The sequence below is a fragment of the Mesoplodon mirus genome (assembly GCF_964341445.2).
Source record: "Mesoplodon mirus genome assembly, chromosome: 2".
Classification (NCBI taxonomy): domain Eukaryota; kingdom Metazoa; phylum Chordata; class Mammalia; order Artiodactyla; family Ziphiidae; genus Mesoplodon; species Mesoplodon mirus.
In genome coordinates, this window is record NC_138977.1 from 197,591,589 (window position 1) to 197,613,647 (window position 22,059).

At 38.9% G+C, this 22,059-nt stretch overlaps 1 protein-coding gene across 3 annotated transcripts in view; it reads right to left on the bottom strand.

Moving 5' to 3' along the window:
* Positions 1-22,005, bottom strand: part of NOC3L (NOC3 like DNA replication regulator) — a 48,536-nt gene extending 26,531 nt beyond the window's left edge. For all 3 annotated transcript variants that reach the window (XM_082604138.1, XM_082604136.1, XM_082604137.1), the window contains exons 1-11: positions 21,866-22,005; positions 20,668-20,875; positions 17,636-17,768; positions 16,726-16,883; positions 16,099-16,149; positions 13,294-13,424; positions 10,157-10,318; positions 9,302-9,395; positions 5,923-6,098; positions 5,386-5,514; positions 1,197-1,328 (exon numbers count right to left, since the gene is read on the bottom strand). In XM_082604138.1, coding sequence (XP_082460264.1) covers positions 1,197-1,328; positions 5,386-5,514; positions 5,923-6,098; positions 9,302-9,395; positions 10,157-10,318; positions 13,294-13,424; positions 16,099-16,149; positions 16,726-16,883; positions 17,636-17,768; positions 20,668-20,875; positions 21,866-21,874 — 1,383 coding nt within the window. In that variant the 5' untranslated portion in view covers positions 21,875-22,005. The remainder of the gene's footprint in view (positions 1-1,196; positions 1,329-5,385; positions 5,515-5,922; positions 6,099-9,301; positions 9,396-10,156; positions 10,319-13,293; positions 13,425-16,098; positions 16,150-16,725; positions 16,884-17,635; positions 17,769-20,667; positions 20,876-21,865) is intronic.
* Between the last annotated feature and the right edge of the window lie 54 nt (positions 22,006-22,059).

Here is a 22,059-nt window from a genome sequence, read left to right on the forward strand (position 1 = left end):
TGTTAAATCATCTATAATGTGGAAACCAGTCATCAACAATGCTTCCCAAACTCATTTACATACAATGCATAAAACCAGATACTATACATACAGAAATTCAACAGAAAACCAATTTTTTTCCACTCCCTTATGCTGTTAGAGCAGCAAACAATGGTTGCTAAGCTGCCTGAGACACTGGGGACTGACTGAGGAATGGCGTTTCCTTCCCTCACACGGAAGTTGTTAAAGAGCTGCTTATTGGGTCTTTGTTTCCCCACTGTAGCCACATACATGCTGTTCCTAACAGGCACATCCAACTTATATTAGGATAGTATGGTATAAATAATTTAAACATTTACCTTCATTTGTTAACAATCATTAAGTCTATTTTGATATTCCTGTCTTATTTTCAAAATTTATTAGACACATTCAAAGATGGATCTCCCTGGAAATTATTTTTTCCTTTGTTTTTATAACCCACTTGATAACTCTAATAAACTGTTTAGAAATGTTTTGAGAAATGATCATAATAATGGTGGTGGTCGTAACTAATGAGTATAAAGTGTGCCCAGCGCTGCACACTCTAAGTGCTTTTCCTATGTCATTATATTTAAACTGCACAATCACCCTGCAAGGTAGGTGCTATTATTAGCTCCATTTCTCAGAATATTAAAAAAATGTTTCCAAAGTCTCACAGTAAATAAACAAAAGTCTGGAATTTCAACCTAGTTTTCAAATACAAACCAACAGAGAAAGGAGATTTGACTAAAACCTACTTTGTTGCCAACTTCACATGAATGCATCCTTTCTGTTAAGGAAGGAATCTGTGTTATCACGATGAATCTAAGAGGATCTCAAAAGCCAGCATGGGGACTTCCCTGGTGGTCCAGTGGTTAAGACTCCATGCTTCCAACACAAGGAGCGCAGGTTAGATCCCTGGTCGGGGAACTAAGATCCCACATGCCGAGTGGTGCGGTGTGGCCAAAAAAAAAAAAAAAAAAGCTAGCATGGCAAGAAAACCTTTTCATCTACTGCTCTCTTTGCTAATGAACTGTCTGTTTAAGTTGATTTAATAAAACATTTCTTTGCAATAACTGGGGAAAATAAAATTCTCTAAATATCAGATTTTAAAATATTTATAACTTAACTATGATTTTTCCCTGTGCCTATGATTTTAATCTAAAATCAATTAAAACAAAAAAGGAAATCAATCAAACCTTTCTCTGCATTCTTGATAGAGTTTTTCTCTTTTCCTTGAAAGTCATGAACTTTTTTTGTTTATTAATATCCTCTGTATCTTTTTTCACTTCTACTTCTTTGATCCTTAAGCACAAGAATGTTTTTAACATCTGGTATTGAAGAAAACACAAATACGCAGCTTAATATTTATATTGCCCTCAAATACTTTAAACAGAATAAGCATTCAACAGTGTTATTCCTTCCTTCATGCCAAAAAAAACCCCAAAAAACAAAAAACTTTGAAACATCTTTTATCACATTTTACACAAAGTTCTATTATCTTTTTGTTAAACGTATTCGGTAAATTTTGTCTACGAAAGGACACTAGTATTTGGCTAAATACACATAATATTACTTTGCAGTGGAATAAGAACAAGGAAGAGAGAACACTACCTGGCACTGGTAGATAGGATTACAAAGAGTAGAAAGGTCAGAAAAAGGCTTGGGCCAGTATGGGAGAAGACGATATTTATTAGACATTTCTAAACCAGCTTTAAATTCCCAAACCAGATTCAGTTTTGCAGTTAACAGTTCTAATCTTTTTTTCCCAACAAAAAAAATAACACGAAGACTAGTGTTATTAAGACAACTTATTTTTCTTCAGGCCAATGGGTCTCCAACTTTAGCAAACATCACAATCACCTGGTGGGCTTGTTAAAGCACAAAAAGCTAGACCCCATCCCCAGAGCTTCTGATTCAGCAGGTCTGCAGTGGGGCCCCAGAATTTGTATTTCTAATCACCAGCTGATGCTGGTCCAGGGACCACATGTACTATTGCCTTAAGCCATTCAAAAAAGTTCAGAAACTAATTTAGAAACGGATGTACTGTGTGCTACAGCAACCATCCAAACACAAAGACAAAAGGGGTTTTAAATCCTACGTTTTCTGGGGAAGAAACCACTCTACTGACCTGCAGTCACAGCAGCATTCTTGGAGAAAAAAAGAACTACAGGTTTGTATTCTTTTGAGGTTCCAATATGTACATTTGGAAGAAAGCTGAGAACTTCATTTAAATCATGTAATGAAAACAAGGAAGAACTAAAAACATAAACACTGAACCTGAAGTCACTCTAGGTCTCAGAAAGATTTGAGTATTTTGTAGGTATTCTATGTGCTCATAAAATATCACCCACAAATGAAAAATAACTCCAAATCAAAGAATGTGGCACATGGTCAACTAATCTTTGGTAAGGGAACCAAGAATACACAATAGGGAAAGAACAGTCTCTTCAATAAATGGTGTTTGGAAAATTGGATATCCACATACAGAAGAATGAAACTGGACCTTTATCTTACCAGTCACAAACATTAATTCAAAATGGATTAAAGACTTAAATGTAAGACCTGACACCATAAAACTCCTAGAAGAGAAAACATAGAGACAAAGCTCCTTGACATTGGTCTGAGCATTAATTTTCTAGATATGACACCAAAAGCAAAAACAAACAAGTGAGACTACATTAAACTAAAAACCTTCCACACGCAAAGGAAACCATCGACAAGATGCAAAGGCAACCTACGGAATGGCAGAAAATACCTGCAAATCATGTATCTGATAAGGGGTAATATCCAAAATACTAAGGAACTCAAACAACTCACAGCAAAAAACAAATAACCTGATTTGAAAAGGAACAAAGGACCTAAAAACACATTTTTTCCAAAGAAGACAAACAACAAATGACCAACAGGTAAATGAAAAGATGCTGAACAGCACTAATCATCATGGATATGCAAACCATAACCACAGTGAGATACCACCTCACACCTATTAGAATGGCTATTATGAAAAAGGCAAGAAATAACAAGTGTTAGTGAGGTTGTGGAGAAGAGGGACCCTTGTACACTGTTGGTGGGAATGTAAATTGACACAGCCATTATGGAACAGTATGGAGGCTCCCCAAAAATTAAAAATACAATCATCATATGATCCAGCAATCCCCCTTCTGGGTATATATCCAAAGGAAATGAAATCAGTATCTCAAAGAGATATCTGCACACCCATGTTCACTGCAGCACTGTTCACAAAAGCCAAGATATGGAACCAATCTATGTGCCTGCCGGAATAAAGCAAATGTGAGATATACATACAATGGAATGTTATTCAGCCTTAAAAAGAGGGTCCTGTCATCTTTGGTAACATGGATGAACCTGCAGGACAGGACAAGTGAAATGAGCCAGACACAGACTCAATACTGTATGATCTCAAAAAGTCACACCCACAGAACCAGAGAGTAGAATGGCGCTTGCCAGGGGATGGAGGAAATGAGGAAATCCTGGTCAAAGGATACAAACTTTCAGTTATAAGGTGAGTAAGTTCTGGGTAATAATACTGTATCATAGACCTGAAATTTGCTAAGAGAGTAGATCTTAAGTATTCTCACCACAAAAAAAAGGTAACTATGAGAGGTGATGGATGTGTTAATTAACTTGATTGCAGTCATTATTTCACAGTGTATACATACATTAAATCATCACATTGTACACCTTAAAAAAATCACATTACTATACAAAGTATATATATACCAAGCAAACAAACAAATACCAAGAAAGTAAAGAAAGCAGTTTATATTCTAGCATCATTAAAATGAAAGTGTTTCCCTATAGCCAATTTCATGTTCAAGCTTTATTCCCTGATTACTCTAAAATTCTGAGTAATACTTAAGCCCAGTATTTGTAATTTTAGCAGTTCAACTAAAGTTATCAGCTATAAGGGATGAAAAGAATTTGACGGCAAAGGAAGAAGACTTCAAAATTAGAAAATAAAACAGTAAAAAAAAAAATCAGCTTAACAATCAAAACTATATGACTAAAAATTAATGAAAATATCTAAGACCCAAATGAAGAAAACTATCACTTCACTTAAGAACATAAAAGAAAATGGCAAGATACTTGATATTCTTGAATATAAAAAAATCAATTCTGTAAAATAAGTAATTAAAATGCAAAACTTCTATAAAGCAAAAAGACAACAACACAAAATTAAAGGACAGAGCAACAAATAAATATTTGCAACTTATATAACAGAGACTTAATATCCTTACTATGTAACTTAAGCTCAAAAGAGCTTTCTTTTGTTCTTTTGTTTCTTTTGTTCACTACTTTATCCCCAGGACCTAGAACACTGCCTAGTACATGGCTCATATTTATTCAAATATATGCACATTTAAAAAATTATTACATGTTGGGCTTCCCTGGTGGCACAGCGGTTGAGAGTCCGCCTGCCGATGCAGGGGACACGGGTTCGTGCCCCGGTCCGGGAAGATCCCACATGCCACGGAGCGGCTGGGCCCATGAGCCATGGCCACTGGGCCTGCGTGTCCGGAGCCTGTGCTCCACAACGGGAGAGGCCACAACAGTGAGAGCCCCGTGTATCGCAAAAAAAAAAAAAAAAAAAATTATTACATGTCTTTAAGAAAGTCAAATACCGGAGGAGAAAAACTGGTAAACAATACAAACAGGCAAAAAATTCAAATGACTAATAAATGTATTAAAGGAAGTAAAACCTCACTAATAAAAATGTGTAAACAAAATAATATACATTAATTTATGTAATTTTTTACCTACCAGACTAACAAAGATTAAAGAGTAAAAATATTCAACACTGGGTAGGTTGTGGGGAAATGACACTCCTATCACTAGCGGGAACACAAGTGATCAAATGTTTTTGGAGGACAATTTGGCATTGGCTCTCAAATATTCAAATGTGTATACTGTTGGATCCAGTATCCACACAATCTCACATAAGTGTGAAAAAATAACGTGGCCAAAACATTCTTCTCTATGCTGACTGTAACAGCAAAAATCTAGAAACAACTCAGCCATCCATCAAGTACGGACTATATATTATTCACATAATGGAATACTAAAGCAGACGTTAAAAAGAATGGGATAGCCCTATACATTAGTCCACAATACATTAAATGAAAACAGCTCCAGAATAGTTTCCAAAGTATAAACCCATTTTTTTATTTTAAAATACAAAGTATGTCTCTATCTGCACAGAAAAACATCTAGAAGGATACACGCCGAACTGCTATGACTGGCTACTTCTGGGGAGCACTTTCACTTTATACTTTACACATCTATAAAAAATAAATTCCTCATAACAACTGAAAATTAACTTTGTAATTTAAAAACAAACACAAAGTGAGAAAAAAAAAGGCTTACCTCTGGCCTAACTTCATAATTTCTGCCTTTCACAAAACCAGAAATCACTTTAATTACACCCAGTGATGCTTGGCCTAATTTATCTTGTTTAAAGAGTTTCTTTACTGCTTCACAACACATTTCAGATATCTGAAAAATAAAATGTTACACTAAACCAGTGTTTCTCAGCCTCAGCAGTACTAACATTTGGGGCCAGATAATTCGTTGCTGTGGGGCCCTGTCCTGTGCATTGGAGGATGTTTAGAAGCCTCCCTGACCTTTATCCACCAGAAGCCAGCAGCAACAATCCTCCATCACCATAGTCGTGACAATCAAAATGTGTGCAGACACAGCCTGAAGAGGAGGGCAAAACCACCTCCTATTCAGAACCACTTAACCAAGCTTATGTTCAAGCAATTTTCTTGAAGAGACAGTATTTAACAAAGGACCCCATTTTAGCAATAAATAATAGCGCCAAAAGAATTTTGAGAGAGAGAAAAAAATAATCCCATCGTCTATGATTTCCTGTTAAGGACAACAGCAACAAAAGCAACCCACCGATGTTGACATGTCATTCATGAGAGGAACAATCAGTACAATGACGTTGTTGTGAAAGTTGAAATGAGGCAGGGCCACCAGCAGCTCACACAGGCTCTTCACAGCCACCGCTGCCAGTCCCTTGTAGGCCTTTAAGGAAACCACGTTACTTTTCTTCAGCTTCCTTTGCTTCCAGTCTAATCAAGAGATAACTGTAGTTACTTTATTCATTGGCTAAAATTTCAGTTAGTTTGTTTTACAGTAATAAGCAGTAATATGAAAAATCAACATACCATGTGACTTCTTAAGTATGAGCTGGCTACACTCAGACACAAGTACAGATGTTACCAGTAAATTTGCCTACCACCATCCTTGGCTACACTTAGACTCAAGTACAGATGTTACCATTAAATATACCTACCACATCCTTGTCTACACTTAGACTCAAGTACAGATGTTACCATTAAATATACCTACCACCATCCTTGTCTACACTTAGACTCAAGTACAGATGTTACCATTAAATATACCTACCACATCCTTGTCTACACTTAGACTCAAGTACAGATGTTACCATTAAATATACCTACCACATCCTTGTCTACACTTAGACTCAAGTACAGATGTTACCATTAAATATACCTACCACCATCCTTGTCTACACTTAGACTCAAGTACAGATGTTACCATTAAATATACCTACCACATCCTTGTCTACACTTAGACTCAAGTACAGATGTTACCAATAAATCTGCCTACCACATCCTTGTCTACACTTAGACTCAAGTACAGATGTTACCATTAAATTTGCCTACCATGATCCTTGTCTACACTTAGACTCAAGTACAGATGTTACCATTAAAATTTGCCTACCACCATCCTTGTCTACACTTACACACAAGTACAGACATTACCATTAAAATTTGCCTACCATCACCCTTGTCTACACTTAGACTCAAGTACAGATGTTACCATTAAATATACCTACCACATCCTTGTCTACACTTAGACTCAAGTACAGATGTTACCATTAAATCTGCCTACCACATCCTTGTCTACACTTAGACTCAAGTACAGATGTTACCATTAAATATACCTACCACATCCTTGTCTACACTTAGACTCAAGTACAGATGTTACCATTAAATCTACCTACCACCATCCTTGTCTACACTTAGACTCAAGTACAGATGTTACCATTAAATTTGCCTACCATGATCCTTCTCTACACTTAGACACAAGTACAGATGTTACCGTTAAAATTTGCCTACCATCACCCTTGTCTACACTTAGACACAAGTACAGATGTTACCATTAAATATACCTACCACATCCTTGTCTACACTTAGACTCAAGTACAGATGTTACCATTAAATATACCTACCACATCCTTGTCTACACTTAGACACAAGTACAGATGCTACCATTAAATATACCTACCACATCCTTGTCTACACTTAGACTCAAGTACAGATGTTACCATTAAATTTGCCTACCATCATCCACCCTCTGACTAACCACAATTACAAGAATCTTGGCTTTCCATAAGCATCATTTCCCCTGGCTTCTTGCTGATGCTCACTGTGGTATCTTTAGCCAGGAGGTCCAAAAAAAGTTTAATTTCTCCTTCAAAATAATTGACGATTCACAGTACCTCTTTTCTAGAAACTTCTACATATTGTTACTGTAACACAGTACCTTGAATATGAGAATATGAAAATACGCTGGTTTTTTTTCTAGAGTAGGTTCAAGACCTCCTCCTACATCATACACAACCAGAGATGTGAAAGACAGTATGGAAGACAGCACCTTTGCTTCATTTTATTTTATTTTATTATTTACTTTGTTTTTTTGGCTGTGCTGTGCAGCATGCGGGATCTTAGTTCCCCAACCAGGGATAGAACCCGTGTCCCCTGCAGTGGAGGCATGGAGTCCTAACCACTGGACAGCCAGGGAATTCCCTAGTGCCTTTGTTTTAAACTTGCTTCTCATATACATGATTTTTCCTCAGACTGTATTCACCATAAGTAAGAATGATACCTTCTATTTACTTAAAACTGACAAGACTTTATAATGGATGGGTGAATGGATACACAAAATGTAGTGTACACATACAATGGGATATTATTCAGCCTTAAAAAGGGAAGATAATATTGACACATGCTACAGCAAGGATGAATATTGAAGACATTATAATAGACAGACAGGTAGCTCAATAGGTAAATAAATAAATGCTAGTACGTAGGTTCCAGTTGGGATGCCAGAGCACAGAAGCAATGCCCATGCTACCCACCCCACCTCCATGTCGTTACTGGGCTGACAGATTAAGTAGCTCTGCTGCAGCTGAGCTAGCAGCTAGGTGATGCTTAGACCCAGCACTGAGTAAAGGAGCCCAAGTGAGTCAGGTGAAAGCACCTCGCCTTGGCAATGAAATCTCTTCCCCATTCATGCCTGAATGTCTCCCATGTTCTTCCTCTTCTGAATGAAGAGAAAGAGAACAGGGTTTGATAGAAGAGTTTATCATCCCGATAATGTTCAGTCCATTTTCAAGGCACTCACTACAACCAGTTCACATCATCTCTCTCCCCTGACTACCCCCTTCAAATAAAAACCAGTAGAATATATATGTCAGTGCTACTCTCTCACTTCGTCCCAGCCTACCTTTCCCCCTCCCCCTGTCCTCAAGTCCACTCTCTCTGTCTGTGTCTTTATTCCTGTCCTGCCCCTAAGTTCATCTACTAAATGCAAAATAGACAGCTAGTGGGAAGCAGCTGCATGGCACAGGGAGATCAGCTCAGTCCTTTGTGACCACCTAGAGGGGTGGGATTAAGGAGAGTGGGAGGGAGACACAAGAGGGAGGGGATATGGGGGTATACGTATGCATAAAGATGATTCACTTTATTATACAGCAGAAACTAACACAACACTGTAAAGCAATTATACTCCAATAAAGATGTAGGAAAAAAACCCTCAAAAAAAAAAGTAGAATAAATTCCAGCCATTCATGAATTCATGAAACATACAACTACTTACTAGGTAAAGAACTGCAGCAACAATAATAATACTGATAGCTGATAAAGCACAGTGCCTAGTATAGGCACCATAATTCTACTTTATATCTATAAATTAATTCACTACTCACAACAAGCCTATGAGGTAAAGTACTATCCTTATTCCCATTTTATAGACAGGAAAAACTGAGGCACAGAGAGATTAAGTCCTTTGCCCACCACATAGGTATTAAGAGGTGAACCAGAATTTGAACCCAGGAAGTCTGACTCTATAGACTCTGCTCCTGACCATACACTATATGACTCTCAACACACAGGACAGAATATAGAATTCACATTCCTGATCAAAGCTAAGTGTGTTACATACTTTTAAGATATTTTTAATATACCTTTAACCATTTGCTCCAGATTTTCCAAGTAAAATTTATATTGGCTAACCAGGCCTTCTTCAAATTCTCTTAACTTTTGGGTTTCTTTGCGGATCTAAAAAGACCAAAAAAGATGATTTTCTTAAATCAAAATACTGAAATCCATTTTTAAATTAGCACAAAATATGAGTGTCCCCACTATTTCTCTCATCTCTAGCTATGCAAAATTTTCAGCTTATTTTGTGTAGTAATTATATCCAGCATTACTATTTACAATAGCCAGGACATGGAAGCAACCTAAGTGTCCATCAACAGATGAATGGATAAAGAAGATGTGGCACATATATACAATGGAATACTATTCAGCCATAAAAAGAAACAAAATTGAGTTATTTGTAGTGAGGTGGATGGACCCAGAGTCTGTCATACAGAGTGAAGTAAGTCAGAAAGAGAAAAACAAATACCGTATGCTAACACATATATATGGAATCTAAAAAAAAAAAAATGGTTCTGATGAACCTAGGGTCAGGACGGGAATAAAGACGCAGATGTACAGAATGGACTTGAGGACACAGGGAGGGGGAAGGGTAAGCTGGGATGAAGTGAGAGAGTAGCATTGACATATACACACTAACAAATGTGAAACAGATAGGTAGTGGGAAGCAGCTGCATAGCACAGGGAGGTCAGCTCAGTGCTTTGTGACCACCTAGAGGGGTGGGATAGGGAGGGTGGGAGGAAGACACAAAAGGGAGGAGATATAGGGATATATGTATGCATATAGCTGATTCATTCTGTTATACAGCAGAAACTAACACAACATTGTAAAGCAATTATACTCCAATAAAGATGTTAAAAAAAATTATATCCAGCATTACCTTGGTAGATTTTTCTGCCTCTGTTAGGGGTCGTATTTTATAAGAAGGAGTAATGTCTTTAAATAACTCCATCAGAGAAACTATCACCAGCTTTCGAACAGTAACAGCCACGTCAGGATCCTGTTCCATCAGCATGGAACGTAATTCTTTCAATTTTTTTATCTGTTATAAAAAATAACTTATACGGCTAGAGAAATGGCAAGACAATTATAAACAAAAGACAACAGCCTCACATCTGGCACAATAAGTGGAATTCACACAATGGCTCACAGTCTAGTACAGCCACACACAACTACAGACACTACTCACATTTAGAAAAGATATATCACTAAAGCTATAAGTTCATCATATTTTTGTTAAATAACCAGTTGAAAAAATATACTTTAAAAAGTATAAATTTATTAATCTACCTATTTTTAGAAATTCTTTTTTTATTGGGTTTTCTTTTTATTTATGATGCTACTTTTTTTTTTTTTTTTTTTTGCGGTACGCGGGCCTCTCACTGTTGTGGCCTCTCCCATTGCGCAGCAACAGGATCCGGACACGCAGGCCCAGCGGCCATGACTCATGGGCCTAGCCTAGCCGCTCCGCAGCATGTGGGATCCTCCTGGACCAGAGCACGAACCCGCATCCCCTGCATCGGCAGGCAGACTCTCAACCACTGTGCCACCAGGGAAGCCTGATGCTACTTTTTTTAGATTGAAGTATAGTTGATTTACAATGTTTCAGGTGTACAGCAAAGTGATTCAGTTTTATATACATATATATAAAAACATATATTCTTTTTCAGATTCTTTTTCATTATAGGTATTACAAGATACTGACATAGTTCCCTGTGCTATACAGGTCCTTGTTGTTTATGTACTTTATACACAGTAATCTATATCTGTTAATTCCAAATTCCTAATTTATCTCTCCCCCGCCCCTTTCCCCTTTGGTAACCATAAGTTTGTTTTCTATGACTGAGTCTACTTCTATTTTTAAAATAAGGTCATTTGTATCATTTTTTTAGATTCCACACATAAGTGATGTCATATATTTGTCTTTCTCTGTCTGACTTACTTCACTTAGTCTGATCATCTCTAGGTTCATCCATGTTGCTGCAAATGGCACTGGGTTTTCCTAAAACATGTGTGTCCTATTTCCCTAAAAACACTTTTTGAAATATACTAAAGTGTTACATACATCAATCAAGTATATTAGTCACCTATACATGAACTAGTCAGGAATTTAATATAATGTATCCATATTTAGTTTCAACAAGATCATATAAAGATCATTTGTATTATGTGATGAAGAAGTGAAACACTGACTTCAACACATGTACTGGACTGGATGGACCACCACTGCCTGCTGGAGCGCTCTGCGCTCTTGAGAATGCGCTGGTTGGTCAAAAATGTTTGCCATGTAGTGGTGAGAGGGCAAATACACCACCACCTGTTTGCAACCCTAACCTGTATGAAATGAGGATGAGGATCCAGAGTTAGAAGACATGGGTTCCAATCTAGTAGCTGTTAAAATATGAAACAACTTGAATATGTAAGCCTTAATGTTTCAACTGTAAAAGGAGATCAAGAGCTCTGGTCTCTATGGTTTTATACTGATTATATGAGATCATACTGGTGAGAAATATTCCAAATTCCCCTCCCCAATTCTGCTCCAGACCTTTCCCCTCACTTTATTAGAAAAGGATAAGTACTACAGCAAAGCATACCCATATGAATTTTTTTTCTATAGATGTAAATAATCTATTTTATCATTCAATAAACAAATACTCACCACAGTAGGATGCTGGGGACACCAAGATAAAAAGAATAGTACCCCTTAAATGACTTCATGTATATTTTATCATTTAATCCTCACAACAGTTTTAAAATAGGTACCATCTGGATTTCCCTGGCAGTCCAGTGGTTAAGACTCCATACTTGCACTACAGGGGCACAGGTTCGATCCCTGGTCAGGGAACTAAGATCCCACACGCTGCGTAGCGCAGCCAAAAAACAGAAAGTACCATCCTCTTTTTAGAGATGAAGAAAATGAGCTTGGGTAAAATGACTTTCCCAAAGTCTAACAGATAGGACTTAAAAGAGCCAAGGGGCTTCCCTGGTGGCACAGTAGTTGAGAGTCCGCCTGCCGATGCAGGGGACACGGGTTCATGCCCCGGTCCGGGAAGATCCCACATGCCGTGGAGCGGCTAGGCCTGTGAGCCATGGCCGCTTAGCCTGCGCGTCCGGAGCCTGTGCTCCACAACAGGAGAGGCCACAACAGTGAGAGGCCCGTATACCGCCAAAAAAAAAAAAAAAAAAAAGACCCAAGACTGAACCTCAGGTTTCTTGAGCCCACATGTTGTAACTATCACCACCTTTACCCCCATGCTCATGGCTCACTGATAATTCATTATAACTCTTCAGTCTACTTTATTTAAAACAGATAGACTTTTTCCAGACTTCCCTGGTGGCGCAGTGGTTAAGAATCTGCCTGCCAATGCAGGGGACATGGGTTCAAGCCCTGGTCCGGGAAGATCCCACATGCCACGGAGGTACTGAGCCCACGTGCCACAACTACTGAAGCCCGCGTGCCTAGAGCCCGTGCTCCGCAACAAGAGAAGCCACCGTAATGAGAAGCCTGCACACCGCAATGAAGAGTAGTCCCCACTTGCTGCAGCTAGAGAAAGCCCACGCACAGCAACGAAGACCCAATGCAGCCAAAAATATATAAATAAGTAAATAAATTAAAAAAAAATTTTTTCCACTTACAATTATTCCTGAACTAATCTCATTGGCTTTTGTGTAGCACCTTCCTTAATAACTCTATAGATCAGTCAAGCAACTTGCAAGTTGGTTCCTCCTCCCTAGTACTGTTAATTTTTACACTTAACCACTTCTAGAGTTACAACATTAAGTCCAATATCTTCATTTAGAGATGAAGAAAGTAAGACTCAGAATGTTTAAGTAACTTTTCTAGGACTACAGATTTGGATTAGGCTAAGGTCCTGTGTACTTTTATTCTAACTCAGTTACTACATTTTGTTAATGCTCTTCCTTTCTGTGTGTGCATATAGCTAACAAAAGAATATTAAAAGATTAGACTGTTACACCATATAATATGAAGAGCCTAAGGAAATTAATTATACTTACATTACTTTCTGGATCTGATAATATGGCAGATGCCAAGGCTGCGATACGCATTTTCTTCTCCTGTAGTTTCTTCTTCCTCTCAATTAAATGTTCTTCTAATGTCAGCTCTTTAATGGGTTCTTCAATGATCTCTGAAACAGATTAGGTTTCCCCTCTTAAACATGTCTTTATTTACAAGTATCCAAGAACCGCAATTAATAAAATAATTTTCTTGTAGTAACAAATAATTGGGACTTCCCTGGTGGTGCAGCGGTTAAGAACCCGCCTGCCAATGCAGGGGACACGGGTTCGAACCCTGATCCAGGAAGATCCCACGTGCTGCAGAGCAACTAAGTCCATGCACCACAACTACTGAGCCTGTGCTCTACAGCCCATGAGTCACAACTACTGAGTCTGTGGGCTGCAACTACGGAGCCCGCGTGCCTCGAGCCTGTGCTCCACAACAAGACAAGCCACCGCAATGAGAAGCCCGTGCACCGCAACAAAGAGTAGGCCCCACTCCCTGCAACTAGAGAAAGCCCATGAGCAGCAACGAAGACCCAACACAGCCAAAAATAATAAATAAAATAAATAAATTTATAAAAAACAAATAATCATGATAGCTAACTTTTATCAAGCACTTGCCATGGGCCAAGATTACTACATATCACCCTCTCAACAATCACATGAGGCAAGTACTATCATTAGCCCAATTCTGTAGATACACTGAGGCAAAGAGAAAGTAACTTGCCTAAGCTCATATCCCTGGCAGAAATGGGATTCAAACCCAGGCAGTCTGACTTAAGAGTTCACATTTTTAACTACTGTGCTAATAAACCCACAATAATTCATACTAATTAAGGGAAAGAGCAATCTCATTTAGTTTTTTAAAAAGTACATGCTCCTGGGGCCTCCCTGGTGGCGCAGTGGTTAAGAGTCCGCCTGCCGATGCAGGGGATACGGGTTCGTGCCCCGGTCTGGGAGGATCCCATATGCCGCGGAGCGGCTGGGCCCGTGAGCCATGGCCGCTGAGCCTGTGCGTCCGGAGCCTGTGCTCCGCAACGGGAGAGGCCACAGCAGTGAGAGGCCCGCGTACAGCAAAAAAAAAAAAAAAAAAAAAAAAAAAAAGTACATGCTCCTTTATTTTCAACTCTATACAGTCCTTTGAGCTACACAAAATACATCCACCTAAAGAAATTCACAGGGAATTAGATTTAATAAACACACAAGCATAATCTGTAATGAGCTGATGAAGGATGCCTAAAAACAGTTAACAGTTGACCTGTAATCTCATTTACACTAATATGGTTTGCTAAGAGAAAGTAAAATTTAACCGGCTTGTTCTATCACAAATTCCAAACCAATATAGTTTCAAACAATAAAATATGTTCTGGGCTTCCCTGGTGGCGCAGTGGTTAAGAATCCGCCTGCCAATGCAGGGGACACGGGGTCAAGGCCTGGTCTGGGACGATCCCACATGCTATGGAGCAACTAAGCCCGTATGCCACAACTACTGAGCCTGGGCTCTAGAGCCTGAGAGCCACAACTACTGAAGCCCGCATGCCTAGAGCCCGTGCTCCACAACATGAGATACCACCGCAGTGAGAAGTCCGTGCACCGCAATGAAGAGTAGCCCCCGCTCGCCGCAACTAGAGAAAGCCCACATACAGCAATGAAGACCCAACACAGCCAAAAATAAATAAATAAAATAAATTTATTTATTTATTTATTTATTTATTTATTTATTTATTTATTGGCGGTACGCGGGCCTCTCACTGCCGTGGCCTCTCCCGTTGCGGAGCACAGGCTCCGGACGCGCAGGCCCAGCGGCCATGGCCCACGGGCCCAGCTGCTCCGCGGCATGCGGGATCCTCCCAAACCGGGGCACAAACCCGTGTCCCCTGCATCGGCGGGTGGACTCTCAACCACTGCGCCACCAGGGAAGCCCAATAAATTTATTTTAATAAATAAACAAAATACGTTCTTTCAGTTTAACTTTGATTAGAACTGTTCTAGCTATTAGAACCCACATTTAGTTATGTAAAGCAGACAGACATACAGTATAATTGCTCTAAGAAAGAACCAAAATAATTTTGTACCACAGAATCGTTTTTACAATTTAAGCTAAAAAGTGAACAGTTATTTGTAGGCAGGTCTTTCATTTACAATTAAAAAGAATTCAAAACAGTAACAATTTATAAGATTCTTCATGCATACCTAGACATCACAAACATAACTGAATAAAATTTTCCATAATAAAAGCAACAAAGAATCAAATTACAGGGCTTCCCTGGTGGTGCAGTGGTTGAGAATCCACCTGCCAAAGCAGGGGACACGTGTTCGAGCCCTAGTCCGTAGTCCGGGAAGATCCCACATGCCGCAGAGCAACTAAGTCCATGCGCCACAACTACTGAGTCTGCACTCTAGAGTCCGTGAGCCACAACTACTGAGCCCACATGCCACAACTACTGAAGCCTGTGCGCCTAGAGCCCATGCTCCACAACGAGAAGCCACTGCAATGAGAAGCCCACGCACCACAATGAAGAGTAGCCCCCACTCGCCACAACTAGAGAAAACCCATGTGCAGCAACAAAGACCCAACGCAGCCAAAAATAAATAAATTTATTTATTTATTTATTTTTTTTAAAAGACTCAAATTACACAAGGTAAGACTTTCAAAATGTGGGAAAATGTTCGAAATGAGCTTGAAATGACCAGTACTCCAAAATGCACATTCCAGATTTTATGTAAAATTAATTCACTATTAAGTAAAAAAATGTAATTCTCAATTAACAATTTAGTAACTAGAAAGATGCATCCCATTACCTTCTTCAGGTTCCATCTCTTGATCCTCTTCATCTTGGTTACTGTCAATAACTATATGGAAAATATGCATATTAAAAATATGATAATATACATAAGTGGTAAAACCACAAGGAAAACCAGGGAAGTGATTACCATAAAACTCAGGAAAATAGTTACTTTTCTCAGGAGGGAGCAATTAGTGATTTAGGGGAGTATAGGGAAGTTTCTGGGTGCTGGCAGTACTTCCTTCTTGCCCGGATGGTAGTTTTATGGGTGTAGTTTTGGTGATAAACCACAAAACTTCACATCTTTGATTTCTAGACTTTTGTGTATTTCACAAAAAATACATGTAAGGAAAAAAAGGCTAAAAAAGGATGACTAATATGCTCTAACTTTAGAAACAACAGAATGAAATACTCTGAAAAGAATCACCTTAACCTTGTGGCTTCAGCTGTACTCATAGTACAATGGGCACCTGAGATAACCATCTGTATTTCCGGCCAAAATCATCAAGTTTGCTCTATGACTAACTGTAGCTATCCCCTTTTGTAAATATGGGTAAAAGTTAAAACAAATTTTGAATGAAAAAATTTTGAACGTGATTATTAGTAAGGAATTAAAATTTTAACTAATACATGGGCTGATCACCTGGTTTCTCTCTGGTCTGTGGGATTATACCACTTTTATCTTTAATAGGAAGTAGGTGAATCAGTTCCTTCTCTGGTGCAGTTTGCAGAGTTCTTGGTATTTTTTCATATTTATCTATAACACGCTCATGCTTCCGCTTCCTGGCGTGAACAGGCTCACTGTAGGAAAAAAAAATGAGTTTTAATGTATTTAAAAAAGAACCTAGAGACCTATCATTTTAAAAGCACAGAAAAATAAACCACTAACCAAACCTTTAATAGGCACATAGATATTAGCATCTAGACCAGGCATTTGTATAGTAAATGAATAAATGAATTGTATGGCCAACCATAAAGACGCAAACTATGGCTACACTTAGTCTTCCCTTTAGAGGCAAAATAAAGGTGAAAGTTACAGCAGATTTTTCTTTGAAGAATATTCCACAGAGCCAAGGGTGACATCATGCCATTTTACTTTCCCCAAAACTGTCACAACATAGCATGGACTTTTGACTTAGAAGTATCTAAGTTTAAATTTCAGATCCACTACTTGTGACAATGGGCAAGCATTCGTTTCCTCTCTGTAAAAGGGAATAATAGGTACCTAATAGGGTAACAAGGACCGAGACATGTGTAACACGGCCATAAGGAACTCGGGACTGCTCTGCCTCAAGCAGAAACCAGCATACCTCACCCATTCACTCCACTGCACTGTTCAGACTCAAAAGAAATAAAGATACGCACTAAATAAAATCAGCTTGTTTTATCTATGAACTAACCTTATGTAGGAAATAGACTGAATAGGGTTTACTCTTTGTAAACACAGTGCTCAGAGATGAGCAGCATCTTGCACTAACCCCCTAAGTAAAATTCAGAACCAAGATTTTAGTACTGAAAGGATGCGAATGACTATAATCTAAATGAAGTATTACCCAGAAGAAAGATCTCTCGTTAGAAAAGATGCTCTTTGCCCTAAATCCTTCATTAACTGTAAGTCATCTTCATCCATCATATCTAAAGGAAGGGCTTCCTCCTCTTCTTCCTCTTCCCTCTCAATCCTTTTACCTGTTCCAACAACAAAAAATCAGAAACAAGTATTAGAAATGTAGAACGCTGCATTTTGTGTCTATGATAGGAAAAGCATGTGCTTTACCAACACCTTAGCCCAGTGTTTCTAAATGGGAGCACTACTGACACGCTGGGCAGGACAATTCTTTGTTGTACTTGGGTGTCCTGGGCTAGGCAAAATGCCAGCATCTCGGACCCCTGAAATCTAAATGCCAGGAGCATTCTTAGGTCACTGTAACAACCAAAAAATAAATGTGTCCACACATTCTGCAATGTCCTTCAGAGCATGTGAGAACCAGTCAATGACTTAGCCCCTTAGTTCTGTCTGATCTCCAAAGACTTTCACTTCCATTCCACTTCAGCCACCCCCTCCAAGGGCCACATCCCAAACCTTGGTGCTGACTCCACTCTCTGACCACTCTCTAACTAAATGAGTTAGTTTATTTCCCTGGTCAACCTTCTCTCTTCCCAAGAGTACCTTTTCAAATCTCCTACTTTTATCACACTTCTAACCCCATCACCTACCTCACTTCATAATTATCAGAGGACCTAGCTTCCTATGTCCCTGAGAAAAGCTATAAGCTAGAAACTCCTTCAGTTTCCCATGATGAATTCAACAGCATCTGCATCCATCTTTTCCTTTTTCCATCCCATAACACTGGAAGAGACACCTCTCCTCCTGTGCTCTGGATCCCAAGAACTCTTGCCTTCTGTTGCCTTGTTGTACCATTGAAGCCCCCTCTCCCCTATATCTTCAACATCTCCAATCTATTAATTTCTTCATCTTACCATTTTAAGATGGTCATCTTCCAGCAAACAACACACCAATATCTTGCCAAAATTTAAAATACATTTTAAACTGGTTAAATTTACATATAAGACAAAAATATGCAGCTGCTAAAAAAAAAAAGGAGGAAGTGATGATAATTGTATCATTTGCTGCACAGATCTTGTAGATCATATAGCTAGAACATAGCTCTACCTCATTCATTCATTTATTTATTTGGCTGCGCTGGGTCTTAGCTGTGACATGTGGGGTTTTCATTGCCGCATGCGGGACCTTTAGTTGCGGCATGTGGGCTCTTAGTTGTGGCATGTGGGATCTAGTTCCCCAGCCAAGGACTGAACCAAGGCCCCCTGCATTGGGAGCACAGAGTCCCAACCGTTGCATCACCATGGAAGTCCCCTCTACCTCAGTCTTAACAGCTGTATGGTATTGTGTACATTTATATCATTTATTACAATTCCTTGTTGATAGACATTTTGATTATTTTCAGTTTTTGATGGTGATCTTTCTTTTTTTTTTTTTTTGCTATCATTAACAGTGTTGCAATGAATATGCTTGGGCATATATACTCTTGGAAATTTTTTTTAAATAATCATAGGATGAATTCCTAGCAGTGGGATTGTTGGGTCAAAGGAAAGTCCATTTCTTTCTTTTTTTTTTTTTTTTTTTTAATTCTTCCTGATAGTTCACTTATGAGTCTATGAGTACATACTATTTTTTTCCTTTTTATTCAACTGGTGTAAGCCTATCTTACATGTGGTGATAACGTATAATTTCAAGTGGGTGAAAGCTCTACTACACACTACTTTTCACCTTATTTTTTAAAATAAGAATTTATTTTATAGACTATTTCATGTTAGAACATAAAGCGTTTCCTTCTTTCTTGAAACACACTTCTTTTGATTTCTAAGACACTGTACAATTCAAGTTTTCTTCCTAATTCTCTGGCTCCTCCTCAAACCACATTACAGGCTCCTCCACCCAGTTCTTAAATGCTGGGGTTCCTTAATATTCTGTTCTAGGTTCTCTTATTTTCATGCTACACAGTCTCCATGGTGATTTTACCCAAGCCTAAGGCTTTGATTACCATCTACATGTTGATAATTCCAAAAACTATTCTCTCTAACCTAGATCTTTCACTTGATTATACTCTTATACCCAACTGCCTGAGAGACTTCATTTAGATGCTCAACATATAAGAATGAAGAAATCTTTTGCTTCTATTTTTAAAATGTAATTACTAACACATCATGCTTTTAAAAGTCTTCTGAAATTTAGATAGATCTTTAAAAACATCTAACTCAACCAATGCATTTTTTTTTAAATAGATGAAGTACCTGGAGATTAAGTGATGGACTAAGGCCACACTGCTAGTAAGCAACAAAATTAAGAGAAAAATCCAAGTTTCCTGACTTCCAGTCCATGACCTTTTATACATCACAATAACGTGTTGCCAAGGGATCAAACTAAATAGGTCAGGATAAGAGAATGAGATGGGCATGGGAAGAATAAACAGTCAGATATAGCCAAATATGAATTCCCTGAAAGTACGAGTAACCCTGGAGAAAACCTGGTCTGACTCAAAATGGTCATATTCCTTACCTGTTTTTTGAGTACTTGGGAATTTTTGAACAGGTTTACAAAAGAAAAACCCTGACAATTACAGCTCAATTTCACTCCAAGTTTCCAAGTGAAAAGAAAGCCAGAAGTTTAGAAAACTAAGTGAAACTTAGCAACACTGTGAAGAATGCACCAGAGAAAAGCAATGTTCTTACCTTAGCTAACTGCCAGTGAGTGGAAAAGTGGCAGCACTGGCATGCCCAACAATTATTTACATTGCTACTCTGAGTCTGTTTTCCCAAGTATGTATTGTATCTTCAGATCTGCTTTCTAGACAAACTGAGAGTCTAGCTCTTTCTCACTATGAATACTGTACTGAAATGTTTTCTCATACTAACTGTGATAAAGCATACAGGACTACGATCCTTACCTACTCTTAGGAAGACCTGAGAACAAGAAGAGTGATTACTAGAAAGCAAAGTTATTCCATGAAGAACATTTTAAAACAAATCAATGGAAACTGGAACACATGAATGTTTTCACAATTACCTGGTCGTTTTTCCTTTGGGTCCTCCAATGGAATAGGTTTCTTAGACACAGCATCTTTTACAGCTTGTCTTAGTTTCCTCTGTTCTTTTCGGTACTTCTTGATAGTGCTTTGTTGTTTAAATTGTTTGTTTTTTAGCTTGTTTTCAAGTTTGACTTTACTAGTTTTTAGCAACTTCCGAAAGCTTGGGACCTGTTTTTTATTTCTTCTCTAGAAAACAACAACAGAAGAAGCACTGCATACCCAGAAATTTAAATTATTTTTAAAATCAGGTTAAAGAGAATTGATTATAAAATTTCATTAGACCAATTCCACAATTTTAATGTCTCACAGCCATGGGTCTTGGATATAAGATCTAAAACCACACTATGGCATTAATCCTACAGAATGGCACTAGATCATCAGTTATTCAACAGGGTCTTCCTGTGACCAGAATCCACAGCTGCTCAAAGGAGTCTAAGACTCGAAAAAAGGTGAAGAACCACTAAGCTAGTAGTAAACGGTTATTCAAGGCTAGCTTAACGCCTGGAGTTTGGCATACTAAGAGCAAAATGCTGGCTGTCTTTCGCAATCACTGACGTTTACATATCGCTTTACTGTTTACAAAGTGCTCTAACATATTACCTCCAACAGCCTAGTTAAGTAGCGACTGCTGTTATCCTCATATTACTGGGGAAGCTACGGCTTAAAGAGTTTATGTGATTTGTCAAAGACCCTTAAACTAAGGAAAGCAAAACTGAATTCGGGTATGCAGATTACAACTCTCTTGCTGCTGACCTCTCACTCAGAAATTACTCGCTTTTCTATCTCCTACCCTTTAGGGAGAAAAAAACGGACTTAACTCAGGTCCCACAACTCATAAGCTCATTGAAGGCAGGACCCTGCTTCTCATCTGTGAAATAACGGGTTCAGAAGACGGTCTTGTAGAACCCTTCAAATCTGACATCCTATGTATGAACTCAAGACTCCGTGCTAGTCTCATTGCGGTCCCTTAAAGCCAAGCGCGCACAGCGGGCGATGAAAAAGGAGCCAGGTCTAAGGGCGGGGAAGCTGAGAGCGCTTAGAGCCAGGAGGGACCCCCTAATCTAGGCCACCGCCCCCCATACAAGGGCGAGAACCGCCGAAAGGCTACACCAGGGAGCGACTTTGTGAGCCAAAGGGGCCATAAGCCGCGGGGACCGGGCTTCTAAGGACACTCACCACCTTCATCTTTAAATCTGCAGGGGAACCCAGGCCCGATAAATTCACCAGGGGCAGGGGTAATCCGGGAATCCCGAAGGGGAAACACACGTGCGAAACCAGCAACGCTGCTCTAGCCGGAAGCTTCCCCTAGCCCCTTCCCACCCTCCGCCGCCGGAAATGGGGGCGGGACTTCCGTAGACAAGAGCGGACAC